This window comes from Dasypus novemcinctus, chromosome 15 (assembly GCF_030445035.2).
Source record: "Dasypus novemcinctus isolate mDasNov1 chromosome 15, mDasNov1.1.hap2, whole genome shotgun sequence".
NCBI classification, from domain to species: Eukaryota; Metazoa; Chordata; class Mammalia; order Cingulata; family Dasypodidae; genus Dasypus; species Dasypus novemcinctus.
This window is the reverse complement of record NC_080687.1, coordinates 12,599,053-12,618,628: the sequence shown is the minus strand read 5'-3', so window position 1 is coordinate 12,618,628 and position 19,576 is coordinate 12,599,053. Positions and strand designations below refer to the sequence as shown.

General features: G+C 36.9%; 1 protein-coding gene across 3 annotated transcripts in view; it reads left to right on the top strand.

Moving 5' to 3' along the window:
- The window catches only part of CDK8 (cyclin dependent kinase 8), a 145,443-nt gene that overhangs the window by 110,380 nt on the left and 15,487 nt on the right, over positions 1-19,576 (top strand). For all 3 annotated transcript variants that reach the window (XM_004453096.5, XM_004453097.5, XM_058277044.2), the window contains exons 5-6: positions 2,510-2,567; positions 4,821-4,952. In XM_004453096.5, coding sequence (XP_004453153.1) covers positions 2,510-2,567; positions 4,821-4,952 — 190 coding nt within the window. The remainder of the gene's footprint in view (positions 1-2,509; positions 2,568-4,820; positions 4,953-19,576) is intronic.

Sequence of the window (19,576 nt, the reverse complement as noted above, 5' to 3'; positions counted from 1 at the left end):
TCTATATATCATTTTGTATTCTGCTTTTTTTTTCTCTCCCCTCCCCCCACCCCACCCCAATTGTCTGTTCTCTATGTTCCATTTGCTACGTGTTCTTCTTTGTCCACTTCTGTTGTTGACAGTGGCACGGGAATCTGTGTCTCTTTTTGTTGCATCATCTTGCTGCATCAGCTCTCTGTGTGTCCGGCACCATTTCTGGGCAGGCTGCACTTTCTTTCGCGCTGGGCAGCTCTCCTTACAGGGTGCACTCCTTGCTCGCTGGGCTCCCCTACCCGGGGCACCCCTGTGTAGCAGGGCACTCCTTGCACACATCAGCACTGTGCATGGGCCAGCTCCACACGGGACAAGGAAGCCCCAGGGTTTGAACCGCCGACCTCCCATGTGGTAGATGGACACACTATCCATTGGGCCAAGTCTACTTCCCTGTATTCTGCTTTTTTAGCCTAATATTCTTATAATAATTTTCCATGTTACTATGGAATGTTTTAAGCAAGGGGGTGCTATGATCAGGCTTGTTTTAGAAAGATAGCCCCGACAGCAGTTACAGAAGATGAATTTGATGGGAAAAGATTCAAAACTGACTTAAAGAGGAGCATATATAGATCAGGTGCTTGAGCACCAGCTTCTCATGTACAAGATTCCCAGTTCGATCCCTGTACCTCCTAAAAACAAACGAAAAAAAACAACTTTCATTGGGGAGTAGATGTAGCTCATTAGTGAGTGTCTCTTTCCCATGTATGAGGTCCTGAGTTCCATCCCCCTTACCTCTTAAAAATACAAACAAAACAAAATAGGTTAAAGAGCAGGTAATGTATTGAGGAGATGTTCTGAGAAGCCTGCCCTAAAAATTATGGAAAAGGGCTCTGACACAAACATGTGAAGTTGAGAGGAAGCCCCACAGTCAAACAGAAATGCTGCCTGATTCAACTTGGAAAGCCCCACCTTCAACATTCTTCACAAGTCTCAGAAATTTGGCTTCGTTTTCAAGTAGGCTAGGTCCCAAGAGGCTTCACAGAGACCATCCTGGCATGGATAGATTAACATGGTGTGCCAGATCCTTTCCTTAGTGCTGAGCAGCGCTTTTCAGGAAGTGCCCAGGGTCTATTGTTAGGGAAGTACCTACCTTTTGGCATTTAGCCATTTACCCAACTTATCAGCAGTATGTGTAAGGTGATAGAGGTTCTGAAAACTTTTTCTTGAGTAAAACATTATTACAGCAGTACACATCAGTTTTTTTAAAGTTGTGCAAAATTACCTTCAGAATGATAAATCAGGAAGAGAACACTAGACTGTTCTGAGAAAAGTAGAGTCTGCTGCTGGCCCCAATTTGCTTATTATACTTAGTGCGAGACATTTAATCTTTAGTGGTTAGTTTTTGCACCTTAAAAATTTGTAGGAATTTTTAACCTCCAAAATATATATGCTACCATTTCAGCAATATCTTCTCTTTTTGTTGGAGAAAAAATGATTGACCTTTGATAATTGATAAAATTATTAGTATACGTTAAACTGCGTTTTTTCATTAATAGTGTACTTCACTAAATATGGTTAGGAAAGCCTGTGAGGTGGCTATCACTGTAAACAGCCTTCATTAAAATCTTTAATTTGATTTTAAGGTTGCTTTGATCAGTTTTTGAATAGGTATTCTGATCGATTTCACTTTTATTTAACAGACTGGTAAAATTAAAATGAGATAGTAAGTAGATAGCGCAATAGCAGGGTGAATAAAGTTTGGGGACCGATGACCTCTTTCTTCTCCTCCCCTCCCCCCATCCCTTACTCTTCCCTTCCTCTTCCTTTCTCATTTCCTCCTCCCTCCCTCCTTCATCTTCTGCTTGAAGAGGGGACAATGCTTATATGTTAGTGTAGTAGATTCCACTGTAATAAGTTTAGATGACAGTTAAACCTCTATTTTTAGAGATATTTAAGCCATTTTAAATATTACTATGGTAAAAATTTCACTTTAAATTTTAGCTTCGTCCTTTATTAAGGAAAAACCCTTAACTGTTCACAACAGGAATAATTCCATTATGTTGCTCTTTTAGAAAAGACTTTATTAAAATTTATTTATAGGTAAATGCAGGCCTTGCCTTTTTTAAAAAAAGGATATAAGATAATCCTTCTTTGTCATTAATTTGCTGCTTAATTTGAATCATCTTTGAAGATTCATTTTTTCCTAAAGTCACAGAACCTTTTACATAATTGTCAGAAGGAACCACATTATAACCTTCTGTTAGATAGCCCATAGTAGTGAAAACAAACTAATGAAAGGGCCAAGAAAAGCCTTATCTATACATGGAGTGAAAGCACTGCCATATTTGGGCCTTAATGAAGTTTTGCTTATTGCTTTGCATAGGAAACTTTCTTTGGTAACTTCCTGTACTTGATTTTGATTTTTGAGTAAATGAGGGTTTTTTAAAAGGTGGATTTATGTTATATTGGCATATTTGTCTATTTAAAAGAAACCACTGCTGTCTACTGAAAAAAACACACTATTTTGTTTCCACAGAAACCTGCTAATATTTTAGTTATGGGTGAAGGTCCTGAGCGAGGAAGAGTAAAAATTGGTATGTTATATCTTTGATAAGTCACAGTGTAGCACTCTTTTAAAACGTTTGCAGGCAGCTATCTCACTTCTGATTTTTGCTGTAATAATATGCATATATTTATGTAGTTCCATATGATGGAAGCTTTTTTTAAAGTGTATATATTAAAAGTGAAAACTGTTTCACACTCATGAAAGGTATCAGACAATCTTTAGAGCCTGAAGTGTAATTATCGAACAAGTTGTGCAAGCTTCTTAGAAACCTCTGCCACCTTTAAAACTAGCCTATGGAGGTGAGTGACTTCTTTCCATGTTAGAAGCCAACCTTACCTTTAGTCAAAAGACATACAGCATACTGCTAATTATACCATCAGTTCTGGTTCCCAAAACAAATGAGATCAAAACCATGTCTTTTCCTGACCAGGTTTAGATTAGGAGTTCCAGGGAAAAGCCACTGAGACTTGATTTGATAGGTTTAGAACCTTAAGTTCCAACAAGACCGCCTTTTAGGAGGCCTTAGCCTTTAAAGAAAAATTTAATGGACATTCTGTACTTTGTCCTGTTTCTGATAGTTCTATTTTCTTACATATCAAAGTTCCAAGTTGTGTGTGTCACATATTTAGTTAGTTTTGTGTGTGGGTAGAAGAAATGAAACTAAATTGCCATATGAATTTAAAGATAGCAGGAGTATGTAACAAAATTAATAGTAATTTCTTATTGCAAGATTTAATATGAATTAGAAGTATCTTGTACCACTTCACCAACAAAGAAAAACGCAGGGTGTTCATAAGTCTTCTTTAAGTCTTCTTCCTTATCCCCAAGTCCCACTCTCTACTTCTAATTATACTCTCAAAATATTCTTTAATGATATAAACTATGCACAATTTTTAGTAGTAAGAACATTTGTTATACCTCAAAGTACTCCAGCCATTGCCTTCCTTTGAGAACCAGGCTCTGTCAGTACTCATCTTGCTGAGATCAACTGCCCATTTTTAAGTCCTTACTTGTGCTTTTAAAGAACTCTGTCCCATTGGTGGCATTAAGTTCAAATGTAGTTTCAAAGAATGCAAAATAGAAAAGAATGAGCCAAATAGTTACAAATGTGTTCTTTACTGTAAGACTTGGGGGAAATATAATTTATTAAAATAAACTAGTTTGAAACTATACTTCTGTGTAATGCGTATGATAATGGCAGGTTTGGGAGACACTAACGTTTTAAAAAGCATTCATATTTAAGAAGAATTACTAGTTCTTCCATTAACCAGTTTTTGGTAATCTGATTCATGTTTTTAATTCTTTGCCAAATTTTTTTTTTAACTTCAGTCATTAAGTAGATTAGACGAAGGTCTATTTTTGAAATGTATATTAGGAGAGAAGAACTAAACTGATCAAATTATGGATGAAGCTTGAAATCTTTGAATAGGTTTTTGGGAATAGCAGTTGTTCATTCAAAATTTGTTTGGTAAAAGCTATGTGTAATGACATTATGCTTGATACTATAAGAAATAGAGAGATGAAAAAGATACAGTTTTTACCTTATGAAAGATAGCCATTTAGTAGGAAGAAAATCATGCCCAAATAAAATCATGCCCAAATTACATGTTAAACTATGTGATGTGTCATAAACTATGTCTAAGCTCAGTTCTAGCTCTGAGAAATGAGTTTGTGATTTTTGTCAAGTCACTTAACTTTTAACCTTAGTTTCCTCATTTGAAAAAGGAGGTCATTAAGTTTGATGATGTTTAAAGTCTTTTCCAGCTTAAAAAAAAAAACCCTATGATTCTTTAAAATTTCTTTAGTGAAATTCATCCCAAATAATTGGGGGAACATAGTGTTCATAAAATACTGCTTGGTCAACTTCTGATTAACTACACCAGTAAAACAGCTTGTTGATGCAGATTATTCCTTACAGATAGTCAATCCAGTTTCTTGGTGCTTGTGACTAATACAAAAAAAAGGAAAGCAGCTTAACAACCCTGTCCCACAAAGGTGGTGGTGACAGATGGAAAGAAATCTGCACAGAGGAATAGGGCACCCTTAACCTCAGGCACGACAGAGCTTTACCATAACCCAGTGGAGAGCTGGGATGACAATAAGAGGTTTTCAAAGAATGAAGATCTAACCTTGTTGTATTTTTAAACTTCTCAAAGGAGTGAGGTATTCTGAGGTGTTTGTTTTGCTCCCAGAACTCAGCACATTTTCTTACTGAATTAAAATAGTAAAATTAGACATCAGTTAAATTTGTAAATTTACTTTTTTTTTTTTTTTTTTACAGCTGACATGGGCTTTGCCCGATTATTTAATTCACCTTTGAAGCCTTTAGCAGATTTGGATCCAGTAGTGGTAACATTCTGGTACCGAGCCCCAGAATTGCTTCTCGGAGCAAGACATTATACCAAAGCTATTGGTGAGTAGAACTCATTGAAATTTCAGAATTTTTAAAAACTGGCTTTGTTGGTGTAAAACATACATATCTGTCTATATTTTTAAGTCAGGTGATAGAGGAAATTAAGAAAAGTAAGAATAAACACTAGCCCAACAATTCCACTGATCAGAAATAGTATTATTAGCATTAGGGGGAATATCATTTCAGAAAAAAATGACTTTGCATAGAAAGATAGATGGATATTCAAAATGCTGGGTTTTTTTTTTTTTAAGTAAATGGTTTCACACAAGGTATTCTATTTTAGTTAAAATTTTAAAATTCTACTTGAAAAGAGAATTAGAAATAGTAAAATTTGGAATCTTTAAACTTCAGACAAATTAATTTTAGCTTCTAAAATAACCCCCTAAGATTTTGAAAAAAAATTGAGGAATTTTTGAGCTTTTAGCCACCTTTAAATCGTTCACAATATAGATTACCTCCCTAGCATTAGGAAATTAGTGGTCTTTACTTCTTCCCTGCCACCCTTCCATCTTTATGCTGTCATAATAACAGCAATAAAAATATTACTTTATCAGCATTTACATTTATTTTCTGTTCTCTAACCATAACTGCCAGAGTTTTAGTGAAGTTATATACTGTAATGGATTCAACCCTGAACTACCACCATTTCTCCATTACTGGAATCTTTATTCTGTTTTATGTTTGGTAGAATTTTATCATCGAGTAGGTTTTTTTTGTTTTGTTTTGTTTTAATTTTTTAAAAAATTTTTATGTGCCTTGCCTTTCTTTTTTTCTGATTTGTGTTATTGCCTCCTTAACTATATTTTCTCCAGTTTTTTTGTTTTTTTGTTTTTTGTTTTTTTTGAGGTACAGGGGGCCGGAGATTGAACCCAGGAACTTGTATGTGGGAAGCCAGCACTCAACCACTGAGTCACATCGGCTTCCCTGAGTTGTTTTTTTGTTTGTTTGTTTTGCTTGTTTGTTTTTGTTTTTTCTAGGAGGCACTGGGAACTGAACCCGGGACCACCCATTTGGGAAGCAGGCTCTCAACTGCTTAAGCCACATCTGTTCCTTTCTAGTATGGTTTTAAATCCACTCTTCTTTTGCTGGATAACTCCATCCTAGAGCCTTCTTTCCTTTGCTCTACTCTGGATTGAGTGGTTTCCAAGCTTACTTTACCATTTCATCCTGGCTTTTCCTTTTTTATTCCTCTGGGTTTTAGATCTATTATTTCCTACATTCCATAATTTCATACCTTATTTTGCTAGAACATATTCTTGAATAACTTTATCTGAAAGGATATCTAAAGATAAGTTTTGTATCCTTTTTTTTTTTAATTTTACTTGACTGGGTTTGAAATTCTAGATGCAAAATAGTTTTTTCTCAGAACTTTGTTGATATTCCACACTAGTTATCTAGCATCACTGATGCTGATGAAAAGTCTCATGCCAATTTTGATCTCTTTCATTGGCAGATGATCTGTGTTTTGTCTTCTTTCTGGAAAGAAATAGGATTTCTTGTCCTTAAATTTCACGGTTATTAACTTGGGAGGCATATTCAGTCTGCAGTGCTTTATCTGTATCTATGGAAAATTAGCTTGTACTAGTCCTTTGATGATGTCATCTGCTGTGTTATCTTTCTGTTTCCTAAACTTCTATAGTCAGAGTTGCCAGATGTTGGACTTCTTGGATTGAGGTGTTTTTTTTTTTTTAAGATTTATTTCTACCCCCACCCCTCATTGTTTGCTCTTTCTTTCTGCTCTCTGTGTCTGTTTGTTGAGTGCTCTCTGTGTCTGCTTATCTTCTTTTAGGAGGGACTGGGAACCAAAACTGGGACCTCCCATGTGGGAGGAAGGCACCCAATCACTTAAGCAACATCCGCTCCCTGCTTCTTCTGTCTCTTGTTGTCTCCTCATTGTGTCTCCTCTTTGTCTCTCCTCGTTTTGGCATCTCACATCATTTCATTGTGACATCTCATTGTATCAGCCCACCATGCCAGCCCTTCACATCAGCTTGCTGTCTCACTCATCTTCTTTAGGAGGCACCAGATACTGAACCCAGAACTGTCCATGTGGGAGGTGGGCACCCAACTGCTTGAGCCACATCTATCCCTCCTGGATTGAGTCTTTTTAAAAAATTTTTATTTCTCACACACACACCTCATTGTCTACTCTCTGTGTGTCTGTGCACTGGGCATTCCTCTGTGTTTGCTTGTCTTCCCTTTAGGAGGCACCAGGAACCGATGCTGGGACCTTCCAGAGTGGGGGAGAGGTGCTCAATTTCTTGCACCACCTCAACTCCCTGGTCTGCTGCATCTCTTATTGTCTCTCCTCTGTATCTCCTTTTGTTGCATCATCTTGCTGTGCCAGCTCTCCACTTGGGCCACCTTGCCCCATGGGCCAGTACTCCTACGCAGGCTAGCTCGCTATGCAGGCCAGCACTTCATGTGGGCCAGCTCTCTGCTTGGGCCACCTCGCCTTCACCAGGAGGCCCCGGACCTCCCAAATGGTAGATGGGAGCCCAATAGCTTGAGCCACATCCACTTCCCTGGGTTGATTCTTTATACCACTCTTCTTTTCATGTTTTCTGTCATTGTCTCTTTTATTTCCAAACACCCCTTCCTATTCTCTAATTACTACTTTTTAATAATATCTTGTCCTTGTTTTATGGCAGAAAAAATTTCTCAAATATCTGTGAGGATAATGATAACAGTGCTTTTTGTTTATTTGTAATTATCTGTATTCCCTGAGTAATTATCTGTTTTTTCTTTATGGTCACTCTATATTTGTATATCTTGCTTCTTTCCCTCCCATGTGGCAAAGTGTTCTTCAAGTGTTTGTTGACCTTTTGTTTCAGTTATTAATAGCCAGGCTGCTAAAGCAAATACCATGAAATGAGTTGGCTTAAACAATGAATTTATTAGGTTATGGTTTTGAGACTAAAAGTCTAAATCAAGACATCATCAAAGTGAGATGCTTTCTCCCTGAAGACTGGCATTCTGGGACTGACCGCCAGCAATTCTTGGCTCCTTTGTCACATAGCAAAGCACATGGCAGTGTCTCCTGCTGTCTCTCTTCTCTTTCAGGTTCTTTAAATGTGTGAGCAGCTGAGAGAAGGGCATTTTGTAGTTGAGAATGTATATAATTTGCAAAATACATTCACCTGTTCTTTTCTTTAAATATATATATATTTTTTTAATTGAAGAAGTTGAAAGTTTATAGGAAACTCATTCAGGAAATAAGTTCCCATATACCACTCCCACATCCCATTCTCCCTATTTTTAACACATTGCGCTAATGTACCTTTGTTACAGTTGATTAAAGGATATTGCTAGAATTGTACTATTAAGTATAGTCCATAGTTTACATTAGGGTTCATTGTTTGTGTTGTAGAGACTTATGATTTTAAAAAAAAACAAAAACCTTTATTCTAGTAACATATACAGCCTAAAATTTCCCCTTAATCACATTTGAATATGTAATTCAGTAGTCTTGATTATATATATAATGTTGTGTTACCATCACCATCACCCATTACCAAAACTTTTCCATCAATCCAAAGGGAAATTCTGTACCAATTAAGCAGTAACTCCCCATTCCCTATACCTGCCCCAACCTCTGATAACCTTTATTCTGTTTCTGACTTTGAATTTGCTTATTCTAATTATTCTATATCAGTGAGATCATAAAGTATTTATCCTTTTGTGTCTGGCTCATTTCACTCAATGTGATATCTTCAAGGTTCATTCATGTTGTCACCTGTGTCAGAACTTCATTCTTTTTCACAGCTGAATAGTAGTCCCTTGTATGTATACACCTGTTGAGTCCCTCCTTTCAGTTCTTATGAGTATATGCCTAGAAGTAGGATTGCCAGGTCATATGATAATTCTATATCTTTTGGCTATTTGAATATCTTTTTTGGAAAAAGGTTTATTCAGGGGTTTTGCTTGTTTTTTAATTAGGTTGTCTTTTTGTTATTGAATTGTAGAATAGTTTTATATGTTCTGGATACCAAACTCTTATCAGATATGTGTTTTCCACATATTTTCTCCAATTTTGTAGGTTGTCTTTTTACTTTCATAATGAAGTCCTTTGAAAGCAAAAAAGTCCTTTATTAATTTTGATAAACTTCCATTATCAATTTTTTTTTCTTTTGTTGCTTTTGCTTTTGGTGTAAAATCTAAGAAACCAAGTGCCTAACACAAGGTCCTGAAGATGCCTCCCTATATTTTTACCTAAGAGTTTTATAATTTTGGTTCTTATATTTAGGTCTTTGATCCATTTTGAGTTAATTTTGTATGTGGTATGAGATAGGGGTCCACCTTCATTCTTCCACATATGAATATCCAGTTTTCCCAGCACCATTTTTTGAAGAGACTATTTTTCTCATTGAGTGGACTTGGCACCCTTGTGAAAAATCAATTGGCCATAGATGTGAGGAATTGTTTCTGAACTTTCCATTCGATTCGATTGCACTATTGTCTGTCCTTGTGCCAGGATCATGCTACATTGATACCTGTAGCTTTGGAATAAGTTTTAAAATTAGGAAGTGTGAGCTCTCCGATTTTACTCTTCTTTTTCAATAGGCTATTTGGGGCCCATTACCCTTCCATATAAACTTTATGATTGGCTTTTCCATTTGTGAAAAGAAGGGTGTTAAAATTTTTATTAGTGTTATGTTGAATCTGTAAATCATTTTGGGTAGAACTGACATCTTATTATTTAGTCTTCTAATCCATTAACTAAGAATGTCCTTCCATTTATTTAGGTCTTCTTTGATTTGTTTTAACAATATTTTGTAGTTTTCCATGAGTAAATCCTTTACCTCCTTGGTTAAATTTATTCCTAGATATTTGATTATTTTAGTGGCTATTGTAAATAGAATTTTTTTCCTTGATTTCTTCTTCAGATTATTCTTTACTAGTGTTCAGAAACACTATTGGTTTTTGCATGTTGATCTAGTACCCCTCCTCTTTGCTAAATTTGCTTATTAGCTCTAGTAGTTTTGATGTGGATTTTTCAGGATTTTCTATATTTAGGGCATATTATCTGTGAATAAAGAAAGTTTTAATTTTTCCTTTCCAGTTTGGATACCTTTTAATTTCTTTTTCTTACCCAATTGCTCTGGCAAGAACTTCCGGTACAATGTTGAGTAACAGTGGTTACAGTGGGCATCCTTGTCTTGTTCCTAATCTTAGAGGGAATACTTTCATTATTTCACAATTGAGCATGATTTTAGCTGTCAGTTTTTCATACATGCCCTTTATTATGTTAAGGAATTCTCCTTCCATTCCTAGTTTTCTAAGTGCTTTTATCAAAAAGGGGTAATAGGCTGTTTGATTCGGTTTGTTAGTTGTTTTTTTTTTGAGGATTTTTGCATCATATGCATAAAGGAGAGTGGTCTGTAAATTTTATTTTCTTGTAGGATCAGATAAAGACTGTGGCTTTGGTATGGGGGTGATGTTGGCCTCATAGAGTGAGTTAGGAAGTGTTGCTCCCTCTTTAGTTTTTTGTAAGAGTATGAGAAGGATTGCTATAAATTCTTCTGGAATGTTTGGTAAAATTCACTTGTGAAGCCATCTGGTCCTGGGATTTTCTTTGTTGGGAAGTTTTTGTTTTGTTTTGTTTTTTTTAAAGATTTATTTATTTTTATTTTAATTTCCCCCCCTCCCCTGGTTGTCTGTTCTTGGTGTCTGTTTGCTGTGTCTTGTTTCTTTGTCTGCTTCTGTTGTCAGTGGCACGGGAAGTGTGAGCGGCGCCATTCCTGGGCAGGCTGCTCTTTCTTTTCACGCTGGGCGGCTTTCCTCACGGGCGCACTCCTTGCGGGTGGGGCTCCCCCACGCATCAGCACTGCGCATGGCCAGCTCCACAGGGGTCAAGGAGGCCCGGGGTTTGAACTGCGGACCTCCCATATGGTAGACGGACGCCCTAACCACTGGGCCAAAGTCCGTTTCCCTGTTGGGAAGGTTTTGATGGCTGGATCAATCTCTTCACTTCTTGGTCTCTTGAGATCGTCTATTTCTTCTTGAGTAGTTTGTGTGTATCTAGCAATTTGTTCACTTCATGTGGGTTATCCAGTTGGTTGATGCAGTCATTCATAGTATCCCATTATGATTCTCTGTATATCTGTGGCTCCTAGTAATGTCCCCTTTTTACTTCTTATGTTTGTATGTATCCTCTTGTTTTTTGTGTTTTTTTCCTTTGTGAGTCTAGCTAAAGGTTTGTTGATTTTTTAAAATAAAATTTTATTGAAGTATATCATTCATACACAAGCAATAAATGTACAGCAAAAGTTGTGAACTTACAGAACAAATATGCATTTCATCACACAGGGCTCCCATACATCACCCCATCACCAACACCTTATTGTGAAACTTTTATTACAAACTATGAAGTAACATCATCAAAATCTTGTTAACTATAGCCTATATCTTACATTTTGTGTGTTTCCCCCCAACCCAATGATTATTAACTCCTTCTATTAGTATTATATATTGTTATAGTTCATAAGAGAACATCCTCATATTTGTTCTCTTGACCACAGTCCATCTTCTACCACAGGGTTCTCTATGTATACAACCCCATTTTGTACAGTCTATTGAAAGTGTATACCCAGTGGCTCTATTTTCATCACAGCGTTGTGCTGTCATCACCTCAGTCAATTTTAGAATGTTTTCATTACTCCAAAAGGACAAATCCCATACCCCTCTTTTACCCCCTATAGTTGTCCCTTAGAATTGATATAATATCTTCTTGGCCATTGCTGCAAAAATACAGTATTACTGTTAACTGTCATCCATAAGTTACATTATTTGTAATTTATCACCATATTCTTTTTTTTTTTTTTATATTTTTTTTAATTGATTTTGTAAAAAATATTACATTAAAAAAAAATATGAGGTCCCATTCGACCCCACCACCCCCACCGCACCCCTCCCCCCCCCCCCCCAGCAACACTCACTCCCACCATCATGACACATCCATTGCATTTGGTAAGTACATCTCTGGGTATCTCTGCACCTCATGGTCATTGGTCCACATCATGGCCCACACTCTCCCCCATTCCATCCAGTGAGCCCTGGGAGGATTTACAATGTCCGGTGATTGCCCCTGAAGCACCATCCAGGGCAACTCCAAGTCCCAAAGGCGCCTCCACATCTCATCTCTTCCTGCCATTCCCCATACCCATCAGCCACCATGTCCACTTTTCCCACTCCAATGCCACCTTTTCTCTGAGGTCCTTGGATTGGTTGTGTCCGTTGCACCTCTATGTCAAGAGGAGGCTCAGATTCCACATGGTTACTGGATGCAAACCTCCTGCTTTCAGTTGTAGGCACTCTAGGCTTCATGGTGTGGTGGTTGCCCTTCTTCAACTCCATCTTAGCTGAGTGAGGTGAGTCCAATAGTTCAGATTGTAGGTGCTGGAGTCTGTTGAGGCTCAGGGCCTGGCTATCATATTGTCAGTAAAAAGATTCAATCCCCTAAATATATCTTAAACCCCAATACCAACTACAATTCCAGTAAAGTAGCATGATAGTCTTATGAAAAGAGATCCCCTCTGGGTCCAGTTTCATCACGCAGAAACACCAGTTCCATAGAAGGGCCATCTGACATGGCAGTGAACCCTATCTGCCATGACCATAGAACCCGTGGGTCCCTTTAGCCCTCAAAGGAACCAATACCTGGGGATTGTATCTACTTTATCTGTCTCTTAGACTCTGCTCAGTTGTATCACCATATTCTTAACATTTGTAAAAGAGCACTCATATGTATACTGTTAACCACAATCTTCACCAACCACCGAAATTAGTCATACAGTCCCTAGATTATTCTCTAGCTTCCTTTCAATTGACAGTTCTGTCCACAGACTTTCCTTTTAGCCACAATCATATAAGTCAGCAATGTTAGTTATACTCACATTAATGGGTTACCATCAACTCTGTTCATTTCCACACATTTATAATAAACCTTATTAAAAATAGTACATACATTAAGCATCAGCTCCCATTCTCAACCCATGTTCTATCTCCTAGTAACTATACTCCAGAATTTACCTCTGAGTTTGTTCATCGTATTTAGTTCATATTAGTGAGACCATACATTATTTGTCCTTTTGTGTCTGGCTTATTTCACTCAACATAATATCCTCAAGGTTCATCCGTTTTGTCATATGCATCCCAGTTTCATTTCTTCTTACAGCTGAATAATAATGAATTCATTATTCCATTGCATTCCATTGTATGTATATACTACGTTTTGTTTATCCATTCATTGGTTGATGGACACTTAGGCTAGTTCCATATTTTAGTAATTGTGAATAATGCTGTTATGAACATCAGTGCGCAAATGTCAATTCTTCCTTTCAGCTCATCTGCATATATTTCTAGTAATAGGAATCCTGGATCATATGGCAGTTCTATATTCAGGTCCTTGAGTTACTTCCAAACTGTCTTTGACAGAGGCTGCACCATTCTGTATTCCCACCAATGGTAAAAGAACGTTCCTATTTCTCCACATCCTCTCCAGCACTTGTAGTTTTCTGTTTTATTGAAATGTTATCTCACTGTAGTTTTGATCTTCATTTCCCTAATAGCTAGTGACATTGAACATTTTTTCATTTGCTTTTTGGCCATTTGTATTTCCTCTTTGGAGAAATGTCTATTCAAGTCTTTTGCCCATTTTTAAATTAACCAAGGTGTGATTAATTAAGGTGTGAGATAGGGACCCTTTTTCTTTCTTTTAAATATGGATATACAGTTCTCTCAGTACCATTTGTTGAATACACTGTTCTGATCCAGCTGGATGGGCTTGATAATCTTGTCAAAAATCATTTTGCTATAAATTTGAGGATCTGTTTCTGAGTTTTCAGTTTGGTTCCATTAGCCAATATGTCTATCTTTATGCCAGTACCATGCTGTTTTTAAGTCAGGAAATTAGAATCCTCTGACTTTGTTCTCCTTTTTAAAGATATTTTAAAGATATTTTGGCTATTCAAGGCCTCTTAACCTTCCAAATAAAGTTGATAATTGGCTTTTCCAATTCTGCAAAGTAGGCAGTTGGAATTTTATTTTTTTGTAGTATCTTTATCTCGTTTTAGAGTGATATTACCTTCATAGAATGAGTTTGGTAGCATTCCCTCCTATTCATTTTTTTGGAAAAGTGTAAACAAGATTGGTATTAGATCGTTTCTGAATGACTGGTAGGATTCACTTATGAAGCCAGCTGGTTCTGGGCTTTTCATCTTTGGGAGATTCTTAATGACTTTTTCATTCTCTTTACTCATGATTAGTTTTTGAGGTCTTTATCTCTTTTAGGGCAGAGGCTCTGAACGAGGGGTCCATGAGCTTGAATTGAAATTCAGAAAAACGTTCTTGTGGGGGCTGTTGGTGCAGGTATGATATGTCCACAGTATAGTGTGGACTTAGTAAGGGGTCCATGGTTTTCACCTGACTGGCAAAGGGGTCTGTGGAACAAAAAAGATTAAGAACCCTATTTTCGGGTCAGTGTAGGTTGTTCTTGTGTTTCTAGAAATTTGCCCATTTCATCTGTGTTGTCTGCTTTGTTGGTGTAAAGTTGTTTATAGTATCCTCATGATCTCTTATTTCTGCAGGGTCAGTGGTAATGTCCCTCTCTAATTTCTGATTTTATTTATTTGTGTCATCTCTCTTGTTTTCTTTGTGAGTCTACTTAACGGTTTGTCGATTTTGTTGATATTCTCAAAGAACCAGCTTTCAATTTTGTTGATTCTCTGTTGTTGTTGTTTTGTTCAGAATTCATTTATTTCTGCTCTGATCTTTTTTATCTCTTTCCTTCTCCTTGGTTTGGGATTAGTTTGCTGTTCATTTTCTAGTTCCTCAAGGTATGCAGTTAGGTCTTTGATTTTTGCTCTTTCTTCTTTTTTCAACGGAAGCATTGAGGGCTATAAATTTCCCTCTCAGCAATGCCTTTGCTGTATCCCATAGCTTTTGATATGTTGTGTTCTTGTTTTCATTAGTCTCAAGATATTTACTGATTTCTTTTCCAATTTCTTCTATAGCCCACTGATTATTTAATAGTGTGTTGTTTAATCTCCAGATATTTGTGAATTTTCCCTTTTTCCATCTGTTATTGATTTCCAGCTTAATTCCATTATGATCAAAGAGAGAAAGATTTTGTACAATTTCAGTTTATTGAGACCTGTCTTGTGACCTAACATATGGTCTACCCTGAAGAAGAATCCATGAGCACTTGAAAAGAAAGTATATCCTACTGTTTTGGAGTATAACACTCTACAGATGTCAGTTAGGTCTAGTTCAGTTATATTATGCAAGCTCTCTGTTTCCTTATTTATCCTCTGTCCAGATGTTCTAGCCGGTGCTGAACGTGGTGTATTGAAGTCTTCAACTATTATAGAAAGGTCTTCTTCTCCCTTCAGTTTTGCCAGCATGTGCCTCATGTATCTTGAGGCACCCAGGTTAGATGGATAAATATTTCTTCTTGGTGATTTGCCCTTTTTATTAATATATAATGACTTTCTTCATCTCTTCTAACAGTTAAAATCTATTTCATCCAATATTAGCCTCACTACTCCAACTCTTTTTCTATTACTGTTTGCATGGAATCTCTTTTTCCCATCTTTCACTTTCAACCTGGTTATGTCCTTACATCTGAGGTGAGTCTTTGTCTTTGGATTGGGGAATTCAATCCATTAATAATCCATCAATATTATTACTATAAAGTCTTTACTTACATCATCCATTTTATCCTTTAGCTTTCCATTGTCATAGCTTACTATTGTCTTTTTTTTACCTTTTGAGTTACCTTTCCTTATAATCTTCATTTCTACACTCTTCTCCATGTACCTGGCCCTTGTTTTTTTCCTTTCCAGCTGTAGCACTCCCTTTAATATCTCTTGTAGATCTGGTCTTTTGGTAACATACTCTTTCAGTCTTTGTCTGTGAAGACTTTAAATTCACTCTCATTTTTGAAGGACAGTTTTGCCAGATAAAGAATTCTTGGCTGGCAGTTTTTCTCTTTCAATGCCTTAAATACATTTTACTACTTTCTTCTTGCCTCCATGGTTTCTGATGAGACATCAGTACATAGTCTTATTGAGGTTCCCTTGTATGTGATGCATTGCTTTTTTTTTTTTGCTATTTTCTGAATTGTCTCTTTATCTCTGTTGTCATTCTGAATATCTCAGCAGTTCTAGTTGGATTTATTTTGTTTAGGGTGTGTTGTCCTTCTTGGATATTAATATTTATGTCTTTCATAAGAGTTGGGAAGTTTTCAGTCATTATTTCCTCAAGTATTCTTTCTGCCCCTTTTCCATTCTTTTCTCCTCCTGGAGTACCAGTAATGCATATGTTTGTGAGTTTTGTGTAGTCATTCAGTTCCCTGAGACTCTCTTCCATTTTTTCCATTCTTTTTCTATTCTCCAGTCTTTTCAAGTTCAGATATTCTGACCTAGATTTCACTAATTCTGTCCTCTATCAATTCAAATCTGCTGTTATATGCATCTAATGTGTTTTTATCTCATCTATTGTGTCTTTCATTCCCTTATACTCTGTTACTTTTCTTTGCAGGCTTTCAACTTGTTCTTTATAATCACCCAGTGTCATCTTAATACCATTTTTCTCTTTAGTCGTATTTTCTTGCAACTTCTTGAATTGTTTTAGGAGATTTTTGTGGTTATCATTGATTACCTTTCTTAAATCCTGTGTTTTGTCAGGATTTTTCATTTGTTCTTTTGACTGGTCCATATCTTCCTGTTTCTTAATATTGCTAGTACCTTTTTGCTGATGTCTAGTCATCTCAGTATGTTGGCAGATTTACTCTGATGGTCAGTTTCACTCTCTTGCTTATAGTTTTTTTCATGGCTCTTCTTTGATTTTTGGTTCAACTTTTTCTAAGTCTTTAAAATTGCCCAGCTTAAATTATCAAAATAGGACCAGCTCCTCACTAATGGAGCACAGATCCATCCCCATGAGTTTGGGACAAGAGACACCTAAAAGCAGTTTTCTCCTTGAAGTTTCCTGAGTGGACAGCAGATGGTGGTTGTCAACAAATCTTTCCACGGAGGTCATTCTTTCATCCTCCACTTGCCTGTAATTCTGGTCTCGCCAGAGCTGATAGTCAAAGCAAGTTTTGCTTGCCGAATTCACTGAAGAGAAATCACTCTCTGCCCATTCCTGCACCCTCCCTCATCCCAGGGAGGAAGATGTCTGTACCCCTCTCATTTGGCTGCAGTGAGCTAGAGGTTTTATCCTAGCTGTTCACCTTGAGGGTGGGGTATGTATTCCATTCCTTGCTGTGGGGGTTAGCAGCTCACAGTTTTCATTTCAGTTTCTTTGTTTCTCTGTCCTTTAACTTCCTGGGGGGTGCACAGCCCACTCCTGGTCTGCAGAGCCCCAAAGTAGGCCCCTCAGACATCTTTTTGTCCTTCCTCTGTTGTTTTTTGTGAGAGGGATGAGCTCTCCCTACCTGTTCAGACTCCATCTTCTGGTTTGTTGATTTTATTGATCTTTTCAAAGAACCAACTTTTGATTTTGTTGATTGTCTCTACTGTTTTTTTATTTTTTCTATTTTATTTACGTCAACTAAAATCTTTGTTTCTTCCTTCCTCCTCCTTGCTTTGGGTTTAGTTTATTCTTTTTATTGCCCTTATTTCTTTTTGACCCATTGGCTATTTAAAATTGCATTCTTTAATTTCCACAATTGCAAAGTTTCTAGTTCTTTCTGTTACTGATTTCTAGCTTCATTCCATTGTGATCAAAAAGATACATTGTATGATTTTTTTTTTTTTTTGGAGACTTGTTCTGTGATCTGGAGCACTATCCCGGAGAATGATCCATATTCTGCTGCTTTGGGGTGAGGTGTTCTATATATGTCTGTTAGTTCTAGTTGATTTATAGTATTGTTCAAGTCTTCTGTTTCCTAATTGATCTTTTATCTAGATGTTCTACCCATTATTGAAAGTGGTATAGTGAAGGCTGCCACTATTACTGTAGAACCATTTATTTTGGAGCTTTGCCATTACATGCATATATATTTATAATTGTTATATCTTCTTTTTGAATTGACCCCTTTATCAGTATATGACACTCTTCTTTCCCTTCGTAGCAGTTTTTGACCTACAGTCTATGTTATCTAATGTTAGTACAGCTACCACAGTTCTCTTTGGCTACTATTTGCATGGCATGTTTTTGGGTTTTTTTTCCCCTATCCTTTCACTCTCAACCTATTTATGTCTTTGAATTTAAGGTTAGTTTCTTGTAAACAGCATATAGTTAGTTGAGTCATGCATTTTCTATTCATTCTGGGAGCCTCTGCCCTTTTGACTGGAGAGTTTAGTCAGTTTACAGTTAAAATAGCTACTAATAATGCAGGACTTTCTTCTGACATTTTGCTGTTTGGTGTTTGTCTTTTATCTTTTTGTCCTTCAATTATTACATTTAATGCCTACTTTCATTTATATTTGATTTTTTGTATTGTACCATTTTTGAGTCCCTTTATTATTTTTTTGGATATATTTTATTTGTGGTTACCATGGGGCTTAAATTTAATATCATAAAATCAGGGAAACAGACTTTGGCCCAGTGGTTAGGGCGTCCGTCTACCATATGGGAGGTCTGCGGTTCAAACCCCAGGCCTCCTTGACCCGTGTGGAGCTGGCCATGCGCAGTGCTGATGCGTGCAAGGAGTGCAGTGCCACGCAAGGGTGTCCCCCGCGTGGGGGAGCCCCACGCGCAAGGAGTACGCCCGTGAGGAAAGCCGCCCAGCGTGAAAAGAAAGAGCAGCCTGCCCAGGAATGGCGCCGCCCACACTTCCCGTGCTGCAGACGACAACAGAAGCGGACAAAGAAACAAGACGCAGCAAATAGACACCAAGAACAGACAACCAGGGGAGGGGGGGAAATTAAATAAAAATAAATAAATCTTTAAAAAAAAAAAAAAAGAAACAAGACGCAGCAAACAGACACCAAGAACAGACAACCAGGGGAGGGGGAGAATTAAATAAATAAATAAATCTTTTTAAAAAATAATAATAATAAAATAAAATCAATAACAATCATGTGTGAGTTAATACCAACTCTATAACATGTACTTATACTGTTCCTATGCCCCTATATCCCACCTTTTTGTTATGCTTGATATACATTTTATCTTTATGCATTTTATGTCCATACCATAAATTTATCATTACTTTTTATGTGTTTGCATCTTAGAACCTGTAAGAAGTGTAAAGTGGAGTTATATCCAAAAAATACAATATAGTTATCACTGGCATTTATAATTAGTCATTTAGTTACCTTTACTAAAGTCTTTATTTCTCTATGCCACTTTGATCCACTGTCTAGTGTCCTTTCCTTTCAGTCTTTGATGAACCTTTTGGCATTGCTTGTATATACTCTTTTGAAAGACAGTCTTTCCAAATATAACATTCTTGGTTGGTAATTGTTTTCTTTCAGCACATTAGAGATGTTATGCCACTACCATCTTGTCTTGTGTCCCTGGTTTCTGATGAGAAATGGACATTTAATTTTATTGAGATTCCCTTATACAAAACACATTGCTTATCTCTTACAGCTTTCAGAACCTTTTGGCTACAGTGTATCTGGGTATGTTCTCTGTTTGGGTTCATTGGGCTTCTTGAATGTCCATACTCA